The 16,229-nt window shown below is 39.8% G+C and overlaps 1 protein-coding gene across 1 annotated transcript; it reads left to right on the top strand.

The window, feature by feature from the left end:
* Positions 1–12: 12 nt before the first annotated feature.
* On the top strand, positions 13–2,037 carry LOC103602746 (homeobox protein BarH-like 2). Its single transcript, XM_008587184.1, has 2 exons — positions 13–199; positions 1,958–2,037. The coding sequence occupies exons 1-2, from the start codon at positions 13–15 to the stop codon at positions 2,035–2,037; spliced, it is 267 nt and encodes an 88-aa protein (XP_008585406.1).
* Positions 2,038–16,229: the final 14,192 nt, after the last annotated feature.

Below are 16,229 nucleotides of genomic sequence, written 5' to 3'. Positions count from 1 at the left end.
CCCCGGCTCACCATGCACTGCCACGCCGAGCTGAGGCTGAGCTCGCCCGGCCAGCTCAAAGCAGCCAGGCGGCGCTACAAGACTTTCATGATCGACGAGATCCTGTCCAAGGAGACCTGCGACTACTTTGAGAAACTTTCCCTCTACTCTGTGTGCCCGTCGCTGGTCGTGCGACCCAAGCCCCTGCATTCCTGTACGGGTAAGACGACCCGCTGGGGGATAAGTGGGCTGCGGTAGCTTTCACGCCCGTGTCGGTCGCCTCTGTTTTCCTACCTGAGGGCGAGCGGAAAGGGCCAAGGGATTCTGTCCCTATGCCCCTGCAAGGGGCCTAGACTCGCCAGCCAGCGGTGGGCATTGCAAAGACGTCTGCAGCGCGGCCAGGAAGGGCCAGGCAACGTGTCGATGGCACGGTTGGAGATAAAGGCAGCACGGCCATAGGAACGGGCCGTCCGTGCAATGCCTGATTGTCGCTGGGAGGGGAACGCTTCCTCCTTCCTGGCACCGCTGTGGTTTTCGGTCAGAAAGTTCAAACTTGACCTGGTTCAGCGCCTAAATTGTTTCAGGAAGTGGTCTTGTGGGTTTCCACTTGAGCTTGGCGGCCTTGCTTCTCACCTTGAGTTAACTTGTCCAACCTCCTACTGTCTCCACTGGGAATTTTACAAGTAAATCACATCCCAAGGTTCTCAAAATCCCGAATTCACTGAACTTTACTTAAAATGACCCCCCTCTGGAGAGGTAGTTCTGGAGTACAGTACGTTGGGTTTGTGGCACAAACTGAAGAGGTCAACCCCACTTGTCTTAAGTGACTAAAAACAACAATTATAATAAAAAAAAAAATCCTCAAATCTATTTTCCTTTCTCCACAGAACTGAGACCAATTGGAAATACAGAAAACTTAATAAATATATCGAAAAACTTGTAGGTTTATGTAGAAAGCCCAAAGTTACTTTAAAAACTTTGGATGCATTAAGAGAGTGCCAAGTTTCATAGTGCCTTGGCATTAGAATTTAGTCTATGGAAACTTAGGTATAGCAAAAAAAAAAAAAAAAAAAAAAAAAGTTGAAGCAATTTTTATCAAAAAAGTTATTGACTGTGATTTCCAGTAAAGGTAAAGATGTAGTACTTCCAAACCAAAATAATATTTTTTTTTGAGGTTATGTTTGTTGCATGTGTGGCATGAAATAAGTTAAGTTATACTTATTTTGAAAAAGTAAAAGACATTTTTGGAACATTCAGGCCAAAAGTTGCTAGTACATAATGCTCAGAATCCTATATTTTTTCTTGGTTCCACTGAAGGTCTCTATAGGATAAGTGATAATTATATAATAAGTACATACAGTGAAGGTCTTTTAAAATCAAGTTCCTACATATATTAGGTTATAAAATGAATATCATAGTTCAGTTACAACTTTTAAAAGTAAAATTTGCCTGCAGGGTGGAATTAGGCCTGATATCCTGTAACAAGTCTTTTAGTGGGATATCATGGGATACCTTGAATTTTAAAAACCAAGAAATATTTGAAACAAAACATTTTATGAACAAGATAGATATCCTTAATATTGATATTTTTATATTTGTGTGTCTGCCATGTGTGGACCCTTGGATGAATAGTCTACATATATAAGGATACTTCAAAAAGTTCATGGAACGATTTGTGTAATCTTTCAATTCTATTTTTTTGGTGAGCTTTTTGAAGTACCCTCATGTATTGAATAGGGGAAGTAAGCTGAATCTTGTTTTGAGTACAAATAATCATTTGCTACAATAGCTCAAATCTCTTTAAGGAAAAAGGGTCTGTTTCGATCATAAATCTCAGTGCACCCTGCTCAGACATTGCATATGGAAGGACAAAATAGAACAACAACTCCTAAGCACCTGGGAATAGCCTAGTGCCATCAGAATTTTCAGTGACTTTGTGCCCTGCAGTAACTTGAAGGCAGCTTTTCCTGTTTTATAGGATTCACAGAATTGGATCATAGAAGAAAACATGCCAGAAAAAGAGTAATAAATAGCCTCAGAAAAATAGTCATCGAGTAGTCGAGGCTGAGAAAGTTCTCCATGTTATTGAACCTTGTGTGGGAAATAAGGAAAAAAGATTCATATGTGGTTTTGTGAGTATTAAAAGTAAGTTCCACATATATCATGGACTAAAGTTTTGCTTAGTCTTGAGCTTTTAGAAGTTCATTGATGGTTTGCAGCAGAGGGTGGGTGGTGGTTGGCAATGGTTTTCTTGCCCTGTTATTCCAGTGCTTTCTTCCTTCAGATTGTTCTTTTGAAAACATGTCATGATTTTGTTCTATTTGAGATTTAAAGTATAGAAACTGGGATTTTCCAGTGGAATTAAACCCATAAAAACTGGCTACAATAGTCCATACTTTCAGATCATAAGCCTTCAGCGGGTTTACGATTACAGTTAAAGCCTTACGTGTATTAGATCATGGGAATCCCATTAGTGACTACACAGGGGTTTTGCAGATAGCATAGTTTCAAAGCATTTTTTTGTTTTTAACAGCTAAGTTTAGGATCAAAAATCTTAGATTGGATGAATGTAATCTTTTCTTTTTTTATTAATTAAAAAAAAAGTTGCTGGTATCCATAATGAAACAATAATTTGTGTGTGTGTGTGTGCTGGGTAGAGGTAAGTGTTTAGCGCTTTTGGTGGAACCAATGCATGAAAAGGTCAAATCAAGTGAAAGGCATGAACTGAAATTAAAGTTACCGAACTTTCTCATCTTTTTCTTTGCTGATTTAAGGTTTACATAGCTGTAACTGAAGTGAAATGTGTTAGGTAAAATAAGGAAAACTAAGATTTAAAATTTTCTCAAAATTAAAAAAAGTTACCAGCACACACAATAAGTACATGAAATCAGGTTGGAAAGGATAAGCATTTCAAAGACCTGTACATAATTAAGCAGTTCATGTTGTTTAGATTTAGTAATCCAAATGTCAATTTATGATAACAAATCTACTCAGGCAGAAGAGCATGTATTCAAGTAAAGTAAGAAATGGAAATATTTTTCATCAGGCAGATAATCACCTGACAGTAATTTACTATTAGACACTCTAACCTTGATGGAATACTTACCTTCAAAAAATTATTGTTTATTTTAACAGACTCATTCTTATTATAAATGCAGTAATTTTAGTCCTAGAAAGCTATCTCTAAATTTCTTTGTTTTCCAGTAAATCTCCTTAGTTACCTAAATTGAGAAAGGAAATCCTTTCCTTCTAAGCCAAACTAAATAAAAGTTTATCATTAAATTTAAAATAAAATTTAAGAATTAAGCTCAAAAAGAGCTTCCATTTGAAGAAAGTTTGTTATTCAGACCTTTGTTTAGGTGTGGAATATGTTTAGAATGAATGTAGTGTATAACATGTTTATATATCTTACTTTTATTTAAATCTGATAAGAGTAATCCCCATTCACAATGGAAATAGGTTGCCATTTAGAAATTGGTAACAATCTCTCATTAACATTAGAATGTTGACAGTGATTGAAGGCCAAAAAGGAGGTGCATTTTATGATACCATAAATACTATTTAACTTCAGGGTGCACTGTTTTCTTTTTCTGATTGTGATTCATGTTTCTTGGTGGAAAAGTCACTTGACGAAAGCTGGATTTTCAGGATGGAAGAGATCCCAGAAGTATCGGCAGTCATTTTTGAAGGCGCTGCCTTTTAGTCTTTTCTTTAGAAACAGGCAGTTTCTGAATTTGAGGGGTGTTTGGGAAAAATTGGTAACTTGCTTCACAAAAACAAGGATATAACTACTCTAAGAGTTTTCATATAAGGATACTGATAAACGAAGCTCTGGTGCCAATGACTGGTACGTTTATACATTTGCACGGGCACTTTTGGGGGGAGGTGAGTGTAGATATTTGGACATTTTACAACCTGTGACCAGTATGTGACTTATTATTCTACCAAGATTTGTCGTCTAACTCCTTTCCCCTTCTCCGGCAGAATAGTCCGTTGAATCTCTCTGTGACCTTCAGCGGCTGTTTCTGTAGTGCTGAGGGTTGAGTCACAGAGCTGGAAGGGGTCACGGAGATCATAGACCAATCTCCCCGGATAGAAGATCCTTTTTGCAAAATTTCAGGGTCACATCAGTGGTTCAGCATAGTTTCAGTCCACTCTCTGTGCCACTGTCCTTCCTGTTAGGGTACTCAGAAATCAGGAAGGCCTTTCCAACTTGGTTCCACACCCAGGATAAACCCGTGCAGTCACACCCAGGGGACAGTCAAGCAGCCAATTAAAAGGGGCATTTGGGGAAGGGTGTTTATGTTAAGAGGTGGCATTGAGAACATTTTATCTTTTGGTGGGTCCAAGAGAAACAAGTTTTTGGGGGTGGTGTCCTTGGGTGCATTTTTATCCCAAAGATTGGGTGTCATCCTAGTGAAAAATTAAATGAAATATGGACGTGTATAAAGACTTCTTTCGGAGTTAGGGGGTTACTACTTCTGCTTTGTGGAGTTGACTGTGGTGATTCTCCAAATCTCAGCTCGGTCTTTGTTCTTTTAGTCGGAGACCAAAACCCATAGGATCTTGGGAAACAGAGAGCTGGTCACTGGAATGTTAATGGAGAAATGTAAACTAGGGTCTGGGAAAATGATCATTATCGACAAGCATGCGTATTTTTGCCAGAGCCACATAGGCTTTTATTAGCAATTACTCATAACCAACTGCTTCTCCTGTTCCCATTCTAAGGGTAAATAAATCAAAGGATGCATGGGATCTCGGACTCATCCATGGTCAGAATATATTTGGAGCTGAGTCTTTCTGGAATCCTTTGCTTTTATCTCATTACTCCTTAAGTTCTATAACTCCACTGTTCAGTAGAGACGCCAAGGGGTTTCTTAGGAGTCACTTTTAACTCATGAGTGGGTCATTAGTAGTTCTTCTCTGGCTCTGATTTTCTTAATAGCAAATGGAAAAATAATTAGAAATTTTGCTCACAAGTTGAAATGCCTCTCCAAATGTCTGTAATCTTCAGTATCATTTAATTCAATAATTTAATTCAAAAAATATTTATATTTGCTTGATAATGACACTGTCATGGAGTCCATTATTTTTAAGCGTATTCTAAATCTTGAGTATCAGTTGAAGTGTTTCAAAAATCTCTCTAAACTGCTTGTAGAACCACTGCCAACCCCCTTTTTGTTGTTCTCTAGAGTGTGTGATGGGCAGTTTGGAATTGGGAAAGGGGAACATTGTGACAATTTAATGCTTTTGCTTACCATGTGGAGTTTTCTCTTTGAACTCCACCTAAAGGGTGTTATCACCAGCTGAGTTGTCAAATTAACCTTGTTAAGTACAACTCAAATGAAACCGTGTTAACTCTTTTATGAGGCCAATTTCCCACAGATATACTAGCATTCTTGCTTGTTGTACTTCTGGATTGAAGACCGCGTTTGTGATATGAGCATGGACAGGATAAAGTTGTTAGTTCTAGCATACCCTAGGAATAAGTGACCAGAGGGTTAAGTTTAACATTTCTCAGGAATCTATATGAAAAGCAGTAAGGATGCAAAAGGTTGTTTAAATTATAAAGAGAGATCAAAAGAAAAATAAAAGGGGGGGGGGGCATAGGGAAAAAGAGAAAGCATTGGCCTTGTAGCACAGTGTCGCTCAGAATGGGGGCACAGGCACAGAAAGGTGGCTTCTAGAATTCTCTGTCAGTCCATGCATAGGAAATGGCTAAAGTTGATAATACTTTTTTTTTTCCTTTTTGTCTTTACTGACCGGCAACGGGATTGCAACCCTCGGTGTTGTGCCCGCACCGCGCTCAACCAGTGAGTAGGAACTGGTCTCCACATGGGATCCGAACCCTCGGTGGGAGCGGCGGCGCACTCTCCAGTGCGCCACCGGGCCGGCCCTAAAGTTGATAATACTTAGACACATGCTGGGGCCCCTTGAACGGGTGAGACTCAGAGCCTGCCCAGCATGTAGCATTCACTGTGGAGCAATAAATGTTAAGCATTCGGAGGTGTTGTTTGCACTTTGTTTTGAGGTCAGGCAGGAGGAGGAACAGAGATGAAAAGCTAGGTCGGTCAGGTGGTCTGAGGCACCCTCGTTTGTATTAAGCTTGTGAACTTTTGTGGGTGTTGTGGAGCCTGCCCTGCTTCAGAATGGAGTTGATGGATGCAAAGTTTGTGGGTCCTGTGGCTAACTCACTGGCACTTCTTACCTGGAGCGTGCTTCTAACAGGGGCTGCAGGGATCTGGATGGGCGTGTAGATTCCAGCCTCCTTTTGTATCCTCTTTGGGAGTACAGTCTTACACTCCAGTCTTGTGGAGTTAGTGTTTCTAGCGTGGCTTAAGAAGAGATGGTCTCACAGCTGGATTAGCTGCCGTCTCCCCAAGAACGTGCTAAAGTCCGCAAGTGCCCGCAGAACGGTCATGAACCACAGCACTGCAGGCGACACTCTTCTCTTGGACGCAGCACAACAAAGAGAAAAAGAGAAGGATGGAAGGTTTTACGTGAAGACTCCACTGGGCCTGCCTCGTTGGTGTCTGCCTCCGTTTTATCTGCTGGAGAAGTTAGAATGGTGGTTTCTCCCTCCACTACATCGATGACAGAATTAAAATTAGCATTAAAATTTATTAACAATTGGGTTCAGATCAGGACCTTGTACAAACTTGGTGGCATTAACAAAATAAGTACTTTCCAGGAAGAGAGGTGTTCTGTTGTTTGTTTGTTTTTGAACCAGAAAACCTTTGCAAACCCTCAGGATTTAATTTATTTTTATTGCCTTATAATAACAGAAAAAGAAAAGTCTTGTTAAATGCTCTAAGTAAAAACACAGTTAATTTTCCATTACAGTGTCTAATTACTCATCATCTCCAGGACATTTTTATATGGCAGTTTAACTTCTTGAAAGTGGAAACTTGGCACACATTTAAGGAAGAAAGCCGTGCACCCAGATAGATATCAGAAGATGGTCTAATTATATTTGGGCTAGAGTCGAATCTTACGTATGATTGCTGTGAAGTAGAGAAGGGGAGAGAGAGCCTCTGTCTGTAGTCAGGGGGAGTCTCTGGTTTCTTTAGCGCCAGTTGAAATTGAATCCAGAGGGAGATTGTTCTGAGCACAAGGTGACGGACAAGGGCCTCTGAGAAGTGCCCCTTGCCAGTCACCAGTTGAAGCTGATGTCAGGTCTACTTGATAGGCCTGGAGGGAAGCTATGTGTGCTTCCTGACTCAACTGGCAGAGTTCACAAAGATGAGCACAGTCTTCCTTCATGGACAGGACAAAGGGCGACAGAAGAGAAGCCAACCTGGGAGCATCTCAACACCAAACTAAATACATTACAAGTCCCAGCAGAGACACTTATGGGACTCTTTTTTTTTATTGCATCTCTTCAGCTTATCAACATGTCCTTAGGAACATGTTCTTCTGGATATTGGGGATAGATAAGTGTTTTCACTGAAATATTTCATTGAAGAAGATTGGCTGCCATCTAGGTGATGTCAGTGTGCTTTTTGGTCATTGTGTTTTAGAAAAAACACCGTATGTATTTGATAAATGATATGATGATTGTCCTTTTGTTTGTTCAAAGATCACTTATGATGTGGGGAAATGGAGTCTTGGGCATGGTGGGATTTTATGAATTCATCGCTGTCTTTCTGTCCCAGGAAATACCTGGCAATGGTAGGTCCCTGATACCAATTAACCTGCCAGCCTCCACCACCCATCTCCCCCTTTCCTAGAGTTCTTTGCACATTGCTAGGTCATTTCATAAACGAGTTCACAGTCACGTGTGCATTGAAAGAATTGTAACTTTGATGTTTTAGCTTAAGCAGTATCTAGGGGAGTAGGCTTTGTGCATTTCCCTAATGGTAACTTATAAACAGTGGAGTACTGATATTGTCTTCTTGTCTTGGGGAGATATCCTGTGTAAGGAGAGTTGCTGAGTCCTCTTTCTGAGTCCTGCAGTATTTATCCAAAGGGAGCTAGAAACTTGGGAGAAATGCTAGAAAAACTTTGTATCCTGAACGTTCCTATTCACATGTATAACAGTAATAGTAATAGTGGCCTTTTTTTTTTTTTTTTTGATTGCCAAACATGTAATAGGCATTGGACTAAGTGCTTTTTGATCAGCTTCAAAACATCCCTCACATACGTATTATTATCTCCACTTTACCAATGGGGAACCTGGGACATTAAGTAAGTTTCCCAAATTTGTAGAATATATTGAGATCTCTTATAAAGCAATAAGAAAAAAGGCAAGGGCCGGCCCGGTGGCACACTGCTACAGTGTGCCGCTTGGGAAGCGCGGTGGCGCTCCCGCCGAGGGTTCGGATCCCACATACAGACCGGCCGCTCACTGGCTGAGCGAGGTGCGGGAGCAACACCGAGGGTTGCGATCCCGTTGCCGGTCCCGGTCCAGTACGGGCGCGACACTGAGGGTTGCGATCCGTTGCCAGTCACGAAAAAAGACAAAAAGGGGAAAAAAAAAAAAAAAAAAAGAAAAAAGGCAAGTAGAAAAATGGGCAGAGGCTACAATCGGGCAGTTCATAGAAACAAAGATCTAGATGGCCAGCAAACATGAAAGAATGCTCAGCCTCACTGGGAAAACCCAGGAAAACCCACATTAAAATGATATACCATTTCATACCCATCAGATAGGTAAATATTAAAGAATCAGACAATATCAGTTGGTGGCAAGGATGTTGAGCAACAGACATTCTCGAACATTGATGGTGGGAGTGTTATTTGGTATGATTACTTTGGAAAGCAATTTGGCAACACCAGGTAAAGCTGTAGAAATACATGCCTCACAGTGCAGCAGAGCCACTTGTGTGTATGTGCCTTGAGAAATCACTGTATTGTGTGCAAAAGGACACGTAGGTAAGAGTGTTCATTTCTGTGTTGTTCAAGTTAGTGAAAAATCAAAAACAATTAACTGTCCTTTCAGAAGGAAAAAGGATAAAATAAATATGTACTATATTCATTTAATGAAATTCTGTGCAGTGATGAAAATAGATGAACTAGATCTACTTGTGTTGATATGGATGAATTTTAGAAATACAATGCTGAGAAAAACCAACGTGTATATTCATACATATAGTCTGACACCATTTAAATAGTGATTGAAAACATGCAAACTAATACTACATACTATTTAGGGACGCAGGGGCATAAGATTTGGGAGCACTACCCATACGTTGGTTTTTTTTTCCTGTGTAATAATTTATTAAGAAAAAAAGGCCTAATGCCAGTAAATATGACAGAGCATTACAGTGTGACAAAACTTGGTCATGGGTACACAGATGTTTGTGACATTATTCTTTGTATTTTTCTGTATATTTGAAACTTTTCATTACATAAACATTGAAAAGTGATAGTATGAGAGACCACACTTACCCACGAAACTCAATGTTGTGGGACCTTTTTTTGATGGCTTTCTTGATAGCTTTTCTATCCTGAAACAGAAGCTTTTAAATACAGAACTTGTTGTGCACTTTATAATTAGACACATGTACAACTCACACTCAACCACTGTGGCTTCTGAAATTGGCTGTTGAATCTTCCCAGCCTTCCCTGGCTGGTTGCGGGTATGACTTATCACCAAGATAATTGTTGTTCCCCCAGTAATACTTTAGCATGTAAGTGGTCTTTTTTCTGGGTGCCCACTCTTGAAGGAATTACTGGTGAAGTGTTTGGTCCCCCCCCCAAATACACACCAATGATCATGCGAGGGAGAGTTGTTAGGTTTTTTTTTTTTCCTTTTACGTAATGATGTTTAAAATCATAATAAACTGATATAGTGACATGCTGCCCTTGGTTTTTGACCAGTGGTCCATTGGTATTGACAATTTAATTTAAAAATTTGTCTAGGGATGGCTGTGATTGAATACCAAACAATCTAAAAATGTTAAACAGTAGCTTCTTAGCAGGGAAGAATAATGTTGCTATTGGCATATTTTCTGTCCGAGTTCTCTTTATATTCTGTAACCATGATTTGATTCAAAAACTTTGCTCAATGTGTGGTATCAGGGATTGTTGGAAGGGACACGCCGTTACTATGGTGGTTCCACTGAGAGGTGTCTGTTACCAGTAATAAATGGTTGTCCTGTTGTTTGGAGGAGTTAACCTAGAGCACATTACTCTGTAATGACAACTGTGGTGGCAGATGCTTTATTCAGCCTATCTTAACAGCCAAGACATTTCTCTTTTCTCTGCAAAATGGACGCAGTTTGGAAATGTTGCTTTTAGAAATTTTTTTTGCAAAAATGTGGCCTCTTGAGAGCTCTATCTTCTGTGTCCCTCCAGAGAGAAAATGCTCCTTAGTGTGGTGGAAACAGTTTGTACAGTAAGAGTTTGCCAAAGTGTTTCGCCCCCCCAGACTGCCCCTCTCTGCCTAAATAAATACATAAGCAGAGAGACACATATTTCAAAGTGCTCTGGGGCCCTCGCCCTACCCAGACCTATAGCCAGTGTCCCTGCACTTTCTTCAGTCCTTGGCTGTGCAGCCACGGTCAGCAGGAATGAATGACCACCCCTAGAGGATTGTGGCCAAGTTGGGTGTGACTGAAAGGCTGGTGACCCTGTCAGATGTGTTGCCAGCACACAGACTTTCATGGGTGGCGGGAGAAGGTCGTGCATTTGATCTTACCTATACGGTTGCGCACGATGGCTGCAGTCAATTAAAAGGGCAGAAACTTTTCACTTGTTTTGCTCTGTTGACCTCCTGGGTCTCTCCAGTGATACCTTATTCTTCATAAATGGACTAGCCAGGCTTGGGGCTGTGAATGGGGGAAACATTATCAAGAAATGTACTCCAAAGATTTGCCGTGCCACTTTGTCTGCTCACTGGCCACGAATCTGATTAGATCCACTTTTGAATCTTCTCTTTGGAACTACTTGGGAAAAGACAAGTGAAGATTTAGGATATTTAGGGTTAATTTTAAGCAAGTTTCACGGAGGGAAAAAGGAAGATACTTTAATATGGTTCCAAACTAAGTCCTTTCTTTTTCATGAGTAAAATTTTTACTAAAATAATTGGTAAATCACCCCAGATGAGATTTTTTTGGGAGGGTGTTGTTAATTTTGTTATCCCTGGATATCATGGTAACTCATTAATGCTCTTAGCACATTAGACAGCTGTGTATACTGGAAGCATGTTTTCAATCATCAGTTTAGAGCACAGCATAAAGGAACATCTATTAGAATGCTAGCTTTTTGTTTTTCTGCTGGAAGGTTGGGCCTTTGGCAGTTAGAACAATTAGCTGCCTAAACAGACTGTGTTGCACTTTTTAGGGATGTGCAAAATAGAAATAACAATCATAATAAATGGTAGCTTTGTGCCAGGCACAGCACTAGGCACTTGTACACGTAAAGGCTGTGAAATAGTTATTATTACTCAGGTGAGGAAAGGGAAACTAAGAGAGGTGAAGAAATGGCATCAGGGCTCACGAGCAAGTGGCAGAGTTGAGATTGGAACTCATGTCTGTCTCTTTCAATATGAAGTTCTGTATTATACGTGATTATATGAAAGTAGGCAAATGTAAATTAGAACTCAAGGCTATCCCTTTACATATAGGCTCTATGATATATTTATGTAAAGTCCAATTAATGTGCCAGCTCCATAGGACTTTATTTTGAACCTGTCAACTCCTTTACACATATTTATAATATTTCATGTTTGTCAGTGGTCTCTCACTTCCTGTGATGACTTGGGTTTCTGAATGATTCCAGAAAAATTCCAAGAGGCAGCGGGATTTTTGGAGGAAGGGAGGTCCTTGGGAGATTGTAGACCTGTTACCGTTGGCCATGTGACACTTAGTTTATTGCTTCTGGATATCCGTGTCCTTGTCTGCGTTACATTCGCTAAGACTCTTGGTCACTGCACCTCCATGAACTGCGATTCTTTGGAACTTTTCTGGGGAAGTCAAGGGTGGAATTCCCATTCATTCATTATTATGAGCTAGAGAGAAAATGCTTAACAACTAAAAGCCAACCAAGTGTCTTGAAAGTTAATCAAGACTTAGAATATTTTTCATGGACTACTCATTATTAAGTTAAATGGAAAAAAATTTTAAAAGCCTGGCCATTTATTTGTCATCACATAAATAAAAGAATAAGAGACTTTTTTTTTTTTTTTTTTTTACATTATATCTGGCTGAGCTGGGTGAGTTCTGGGAATCTCCATTATTAAAAACTTTCTCTGTAATTACAAAAGTCAAATTTAAGAACCACTGTAGTGCAGATAACAGCTTAAAGATGAGACTGATGTCATTTGTACCCACGACTCAAACGTATGACACCATTTAGTGGAGTGACCCTGGTGCATAGGTTTTCGGTCAGACGGTCCTGGGTTTGTCTGTATTTTATGGTCTGCATGACCTTGGGCAAGTCACTTAACCTCTCTGACACTCCGTCTCCTCATCTGTAAAATGAAGATGATGATAACTGCATAATAGGGTTAGTTGTGTAGGTTAAGTGAGATAATGTATATAAAGCTCTTAGCATAGTTCTTGGCAACAAAGTGCTCAGTAATTGATAGCTTCTATTAAAAACAATTACTTATAATAATAACCTCATCTTGGTTGACTGAAGCACAGCCTTTAGGGAAAGATTACTCTTATTGGTGAATTAAACTCAAGAAAAATTAAACATCTTTAAGAAACCACTTTACTCCAGGGCATTCTTCTGGGTTTTGTCATTGTACTAGCTGCCTTTTAGGGCCCTTTGCAACCTGGGTGGCCCATGAGTTGTTTGAGTTCAAGTCTTCATGAATAGGTCTGTTTCATTCTTCCCACGTTTCTGTTTTATAATGTGAATTCAGAACTTTGTAAGTTCATAAATGAGTGGCACAAACAGGTCCACACTATAGCATCACAAAATGTGCCTTGTGCCTTTATTTTTTATGAGTGCTGCTCAGGACTAATTGCCCCTAGGAAATGTTTCATCATGCAACTGAAAGTATCTCAAGAACTGTTTTAGAAAGTGGCAGAATTTCTCAACAAGAAGTTTGATTTCCTTTCTTCTTTGAAGAGTACAGTTAGGGATAGTCTTTTCTTTTAGAAGAGAATAAGAGCATTCTTATTCTCTTATTTCAGAGCATTGAGAGAGAAACACAACTCCATTGAGATGTTCTTTTCTAGTTAGGTGATGTGGGAAAACGGAGCAGTTTGAGGGCCAGCCATGTTCCTAGTGTGTTATTGGGTCTATGATTCAGAGTGAGTTCCAAATGAGGCCCTGATTTTACAGCTTTTACATTGCTGGTGGGGCTAGCTTATGATCACATTTTAAGTGATAATGACTATTGTTCTGCATGGAGTTTTCTGGTCTGATCGCATCAACTGATCGCTGATGTCTTATGAAGTCTGGTATCTGCTGATGAAATACTGTAATTGGTGAATCCTTTCCACAGTGTGAGAAAAATTCTCTTGAGGAGGAGTTCTCACCTTCTGTGGTATGAAGGAAGCCTCAGTGAACAGGGTGGTACCTCTCGCTGTCTAACCATTTATAATGATAATTCCGACAAGCAAACTAGTGACCTCATCCAGGTTCAGTGGTAGGTGGGGCCAGGTGGAAGCAAGCAGGTGGGATAAGACATATGATGTGTCATCTTGGCTACGGCAGAGTAGGATTTATTTGTGAAGAGTGAGAAAACTGATTTAAGTCCCCTGAACCACAGAGTCTGAATTTTCTGAAGTGTTGAAATAGGACTCAGTAGGAGATATTGATCTTTGGCAGCTCGTTGCGAGTATTCTATTAAACCTATGGATTCAGAAGCACAAAGTGCATGTGTTTGTGTTCCTGTAGGAGGGAAATGGGCAGGAATGGGGTAGGGGGTGGAAAGGAATGTTACTGAATGGGGAACCAGGAGTCAGGGCTAAGGAAACAAGTTAGTTTACTGAAACATGGATCCTTAGATGCTTGCTCAGTATTTGTTGTCCGCAGGGGAAAAACGTATTTAAAAACAAGAATGGAATATTTCATTTTGGAAAGGGCCGTGTGAGTACGTGCTTACTTTCAGAGGCGTTCCTCGTAACTGACAGCAGTCAGTGATTTCTGATTGGGCAATGGCCTGCCCAGCCACACATTTAGCCCAATTATCATATACATTAACAATGCATTAAAGAATTTCATCATCCTGGGTCACAAAAGATCATTATGATTGTATTATAATACAGTCCTGGTGTCCACACAGGGCCTCACAGGAAGTTGTGTGTACTCCATGTAAAGAGGCAGTGTGGGAGCAGGTGCAAGGTAGAAGTCCTACCAGAAACCTCTCTTTTTGGGCCCTTCACTGACTCGTTCTGTGATGTATCAGTGCCTCAGTTTCTGCTGTTGACAAAACAAGACCTACCTCCTTAATGTGTTGGGGAGGAGTCACTGATTAAGGAATATTAATGTACTGCTTTGAAAAGATACAAATATGATGAACATGCAGAGAATTAATGGGAGAGAAGCTGTGTGATCTCCAGACAGCTAGACAACTAGTGTAGACAACTAGACAACTAGTGTTTAGACAACTAGACTAGGGATTGGCTAACTCTGGCCCACAACCTATTCTTCTATTGCCACGAGCTAAGAATGTGTTTTACATTTGTAAATGTGAGAAATATATTTCTTTTCAAAAAATCAAAAGAAGAATATTTCATGACCTGTGAAAATTATATGAAATTCAGATATCAGTGTCCATACATAAAATATTTGGAGAGTTTGCCAACCCTTGAACTTGACTATTGGAAGCGGGGTTTCTCAGTTGTGAAATAACGTTATTACTGACCCACAGCAAATGATGTCATTCAGACCGAAAAACACCTGCTTTGATCCAGCATAGACTAGGGTTCTGTTATCATCCAGTGGTGTGTGAAAGGCTTGAAAGAGGGGGTCAAGTGGGGAATTTTTCAAGGATTCTCTTAAATTGAAATCAGGCTCTTGGGTCTAAGGATAGATTTCCAGACCTTTCAAGAAATAATGCAAGGTTTTTCTGCACTGAGGGAGGGGTCAAAAATATTTACAGTAAAGTGGTTGAGACTCAGTAAAGTGATTTTGGGACTTACTCTTTGCTGCTCCAATTCTCACTGGATTTCCCAGAGGGAATCTGAGGAAGACAGCTGAGAAGAGGCTGGGAGTATCAAAATTGCTGACATTTTTCAGTTTGAGATTTGAGTAACAGTTTATGTGCTTCTTAATTGACTTAAACTTGTTGCCCGTCTCTAGAAATAATAATAATAATAATAATAATAATAAATAATAATAATAATAAAGTTACGCGATCACATTACCACAGCCCGACCCGGAAGGGGTTTGCATACCCAGTTAAAACACTTAATTGTGACCACCCATTTTGCTGTGGAAATTCACATCTACGTGCCTTTGCAGTTTTCATCTACTGAAGGTCAGGAGCTTCCAGACCTTCACCTTCACCAAAGACAAAGCATGATTCTCTAGGTGCCTCAATTGCTCTCTTATCTAACATTTAGGTACTTGGTCAGGGTGAGGCAGCCTTTGAGCTAAAGAAGGCCCTTGGGAAGTGGGAGATGTGAAATTAATCTGATGTGTGGCTACAACTTCCTAGCATTGTTAGGTTTACCCAGCCAGTAGGCTGAGAACCGTTTAGATTTAGCCCTTTCCACAACGGAGTTGGAGAGATACAAGTGGAAGGTCAATTAATTTCAGAGGAAGAAATTATTAATGTTGGTAGGTAAAATTCTATCTCAGTGATACATGCTACTCCTGACGCTCTTACTCCAAATCAAAGATGATGTTCATAAAACAATTATGACAATTATAAACACACATAGCAGCAGACACTTGTATAATAATTATGTTCTAGGCACTGTTTTGAATGCCTTGCATGGATTAACTTATTTAATTCCTACTATAATCGCATGAAATAGTATTATTTTTCTCAATAGATGAAATAGACACAGTGAAAGAGGTAGAGAGACAGACCTCTTTTCTGAAGGGATAGTATAGAAGAGGAAAGGATATAACATTCCGGGTTGTATAGAGGTGAACTATATTAAGAGATAATCTCTGGTTTCTACAATGATAATATTTTTAAAAATTCAAAAAATATGAGTGGAGGAGCAGAAGACAAATCCAAACCATGTCACGCTTAGAGAACTCTGTTGTGTAATTTGGAGCTTGCGCTCCAAAGAGTTTCTTATTTTAAAAAGTCTGGTGCCGGGTACAGAGTAAATCCTTGTTTATATATATATATATAAATACATACACACATATATATGTGTGTGTATATATATATA

Source organism: Galeopterus variegatus, unplaced genomic scaffold (assembly GCF_000696425.1).
Source record: "Galeopterus variegatus unplaced genomic scaffold, G_variegatus-3.0.2 Scaffold4272, whole genome shotgun sequence".
NCBI classification, from domain to species: Eukaryota; Metazoa; Chordata; class Mammalia; order Dermoptera; family Cynocephalidae; genus Galeopterus; species Galeopterus variegatus.
This window is presented reverse-complemented; position numbering and strand designations above follow the sequence as displayed.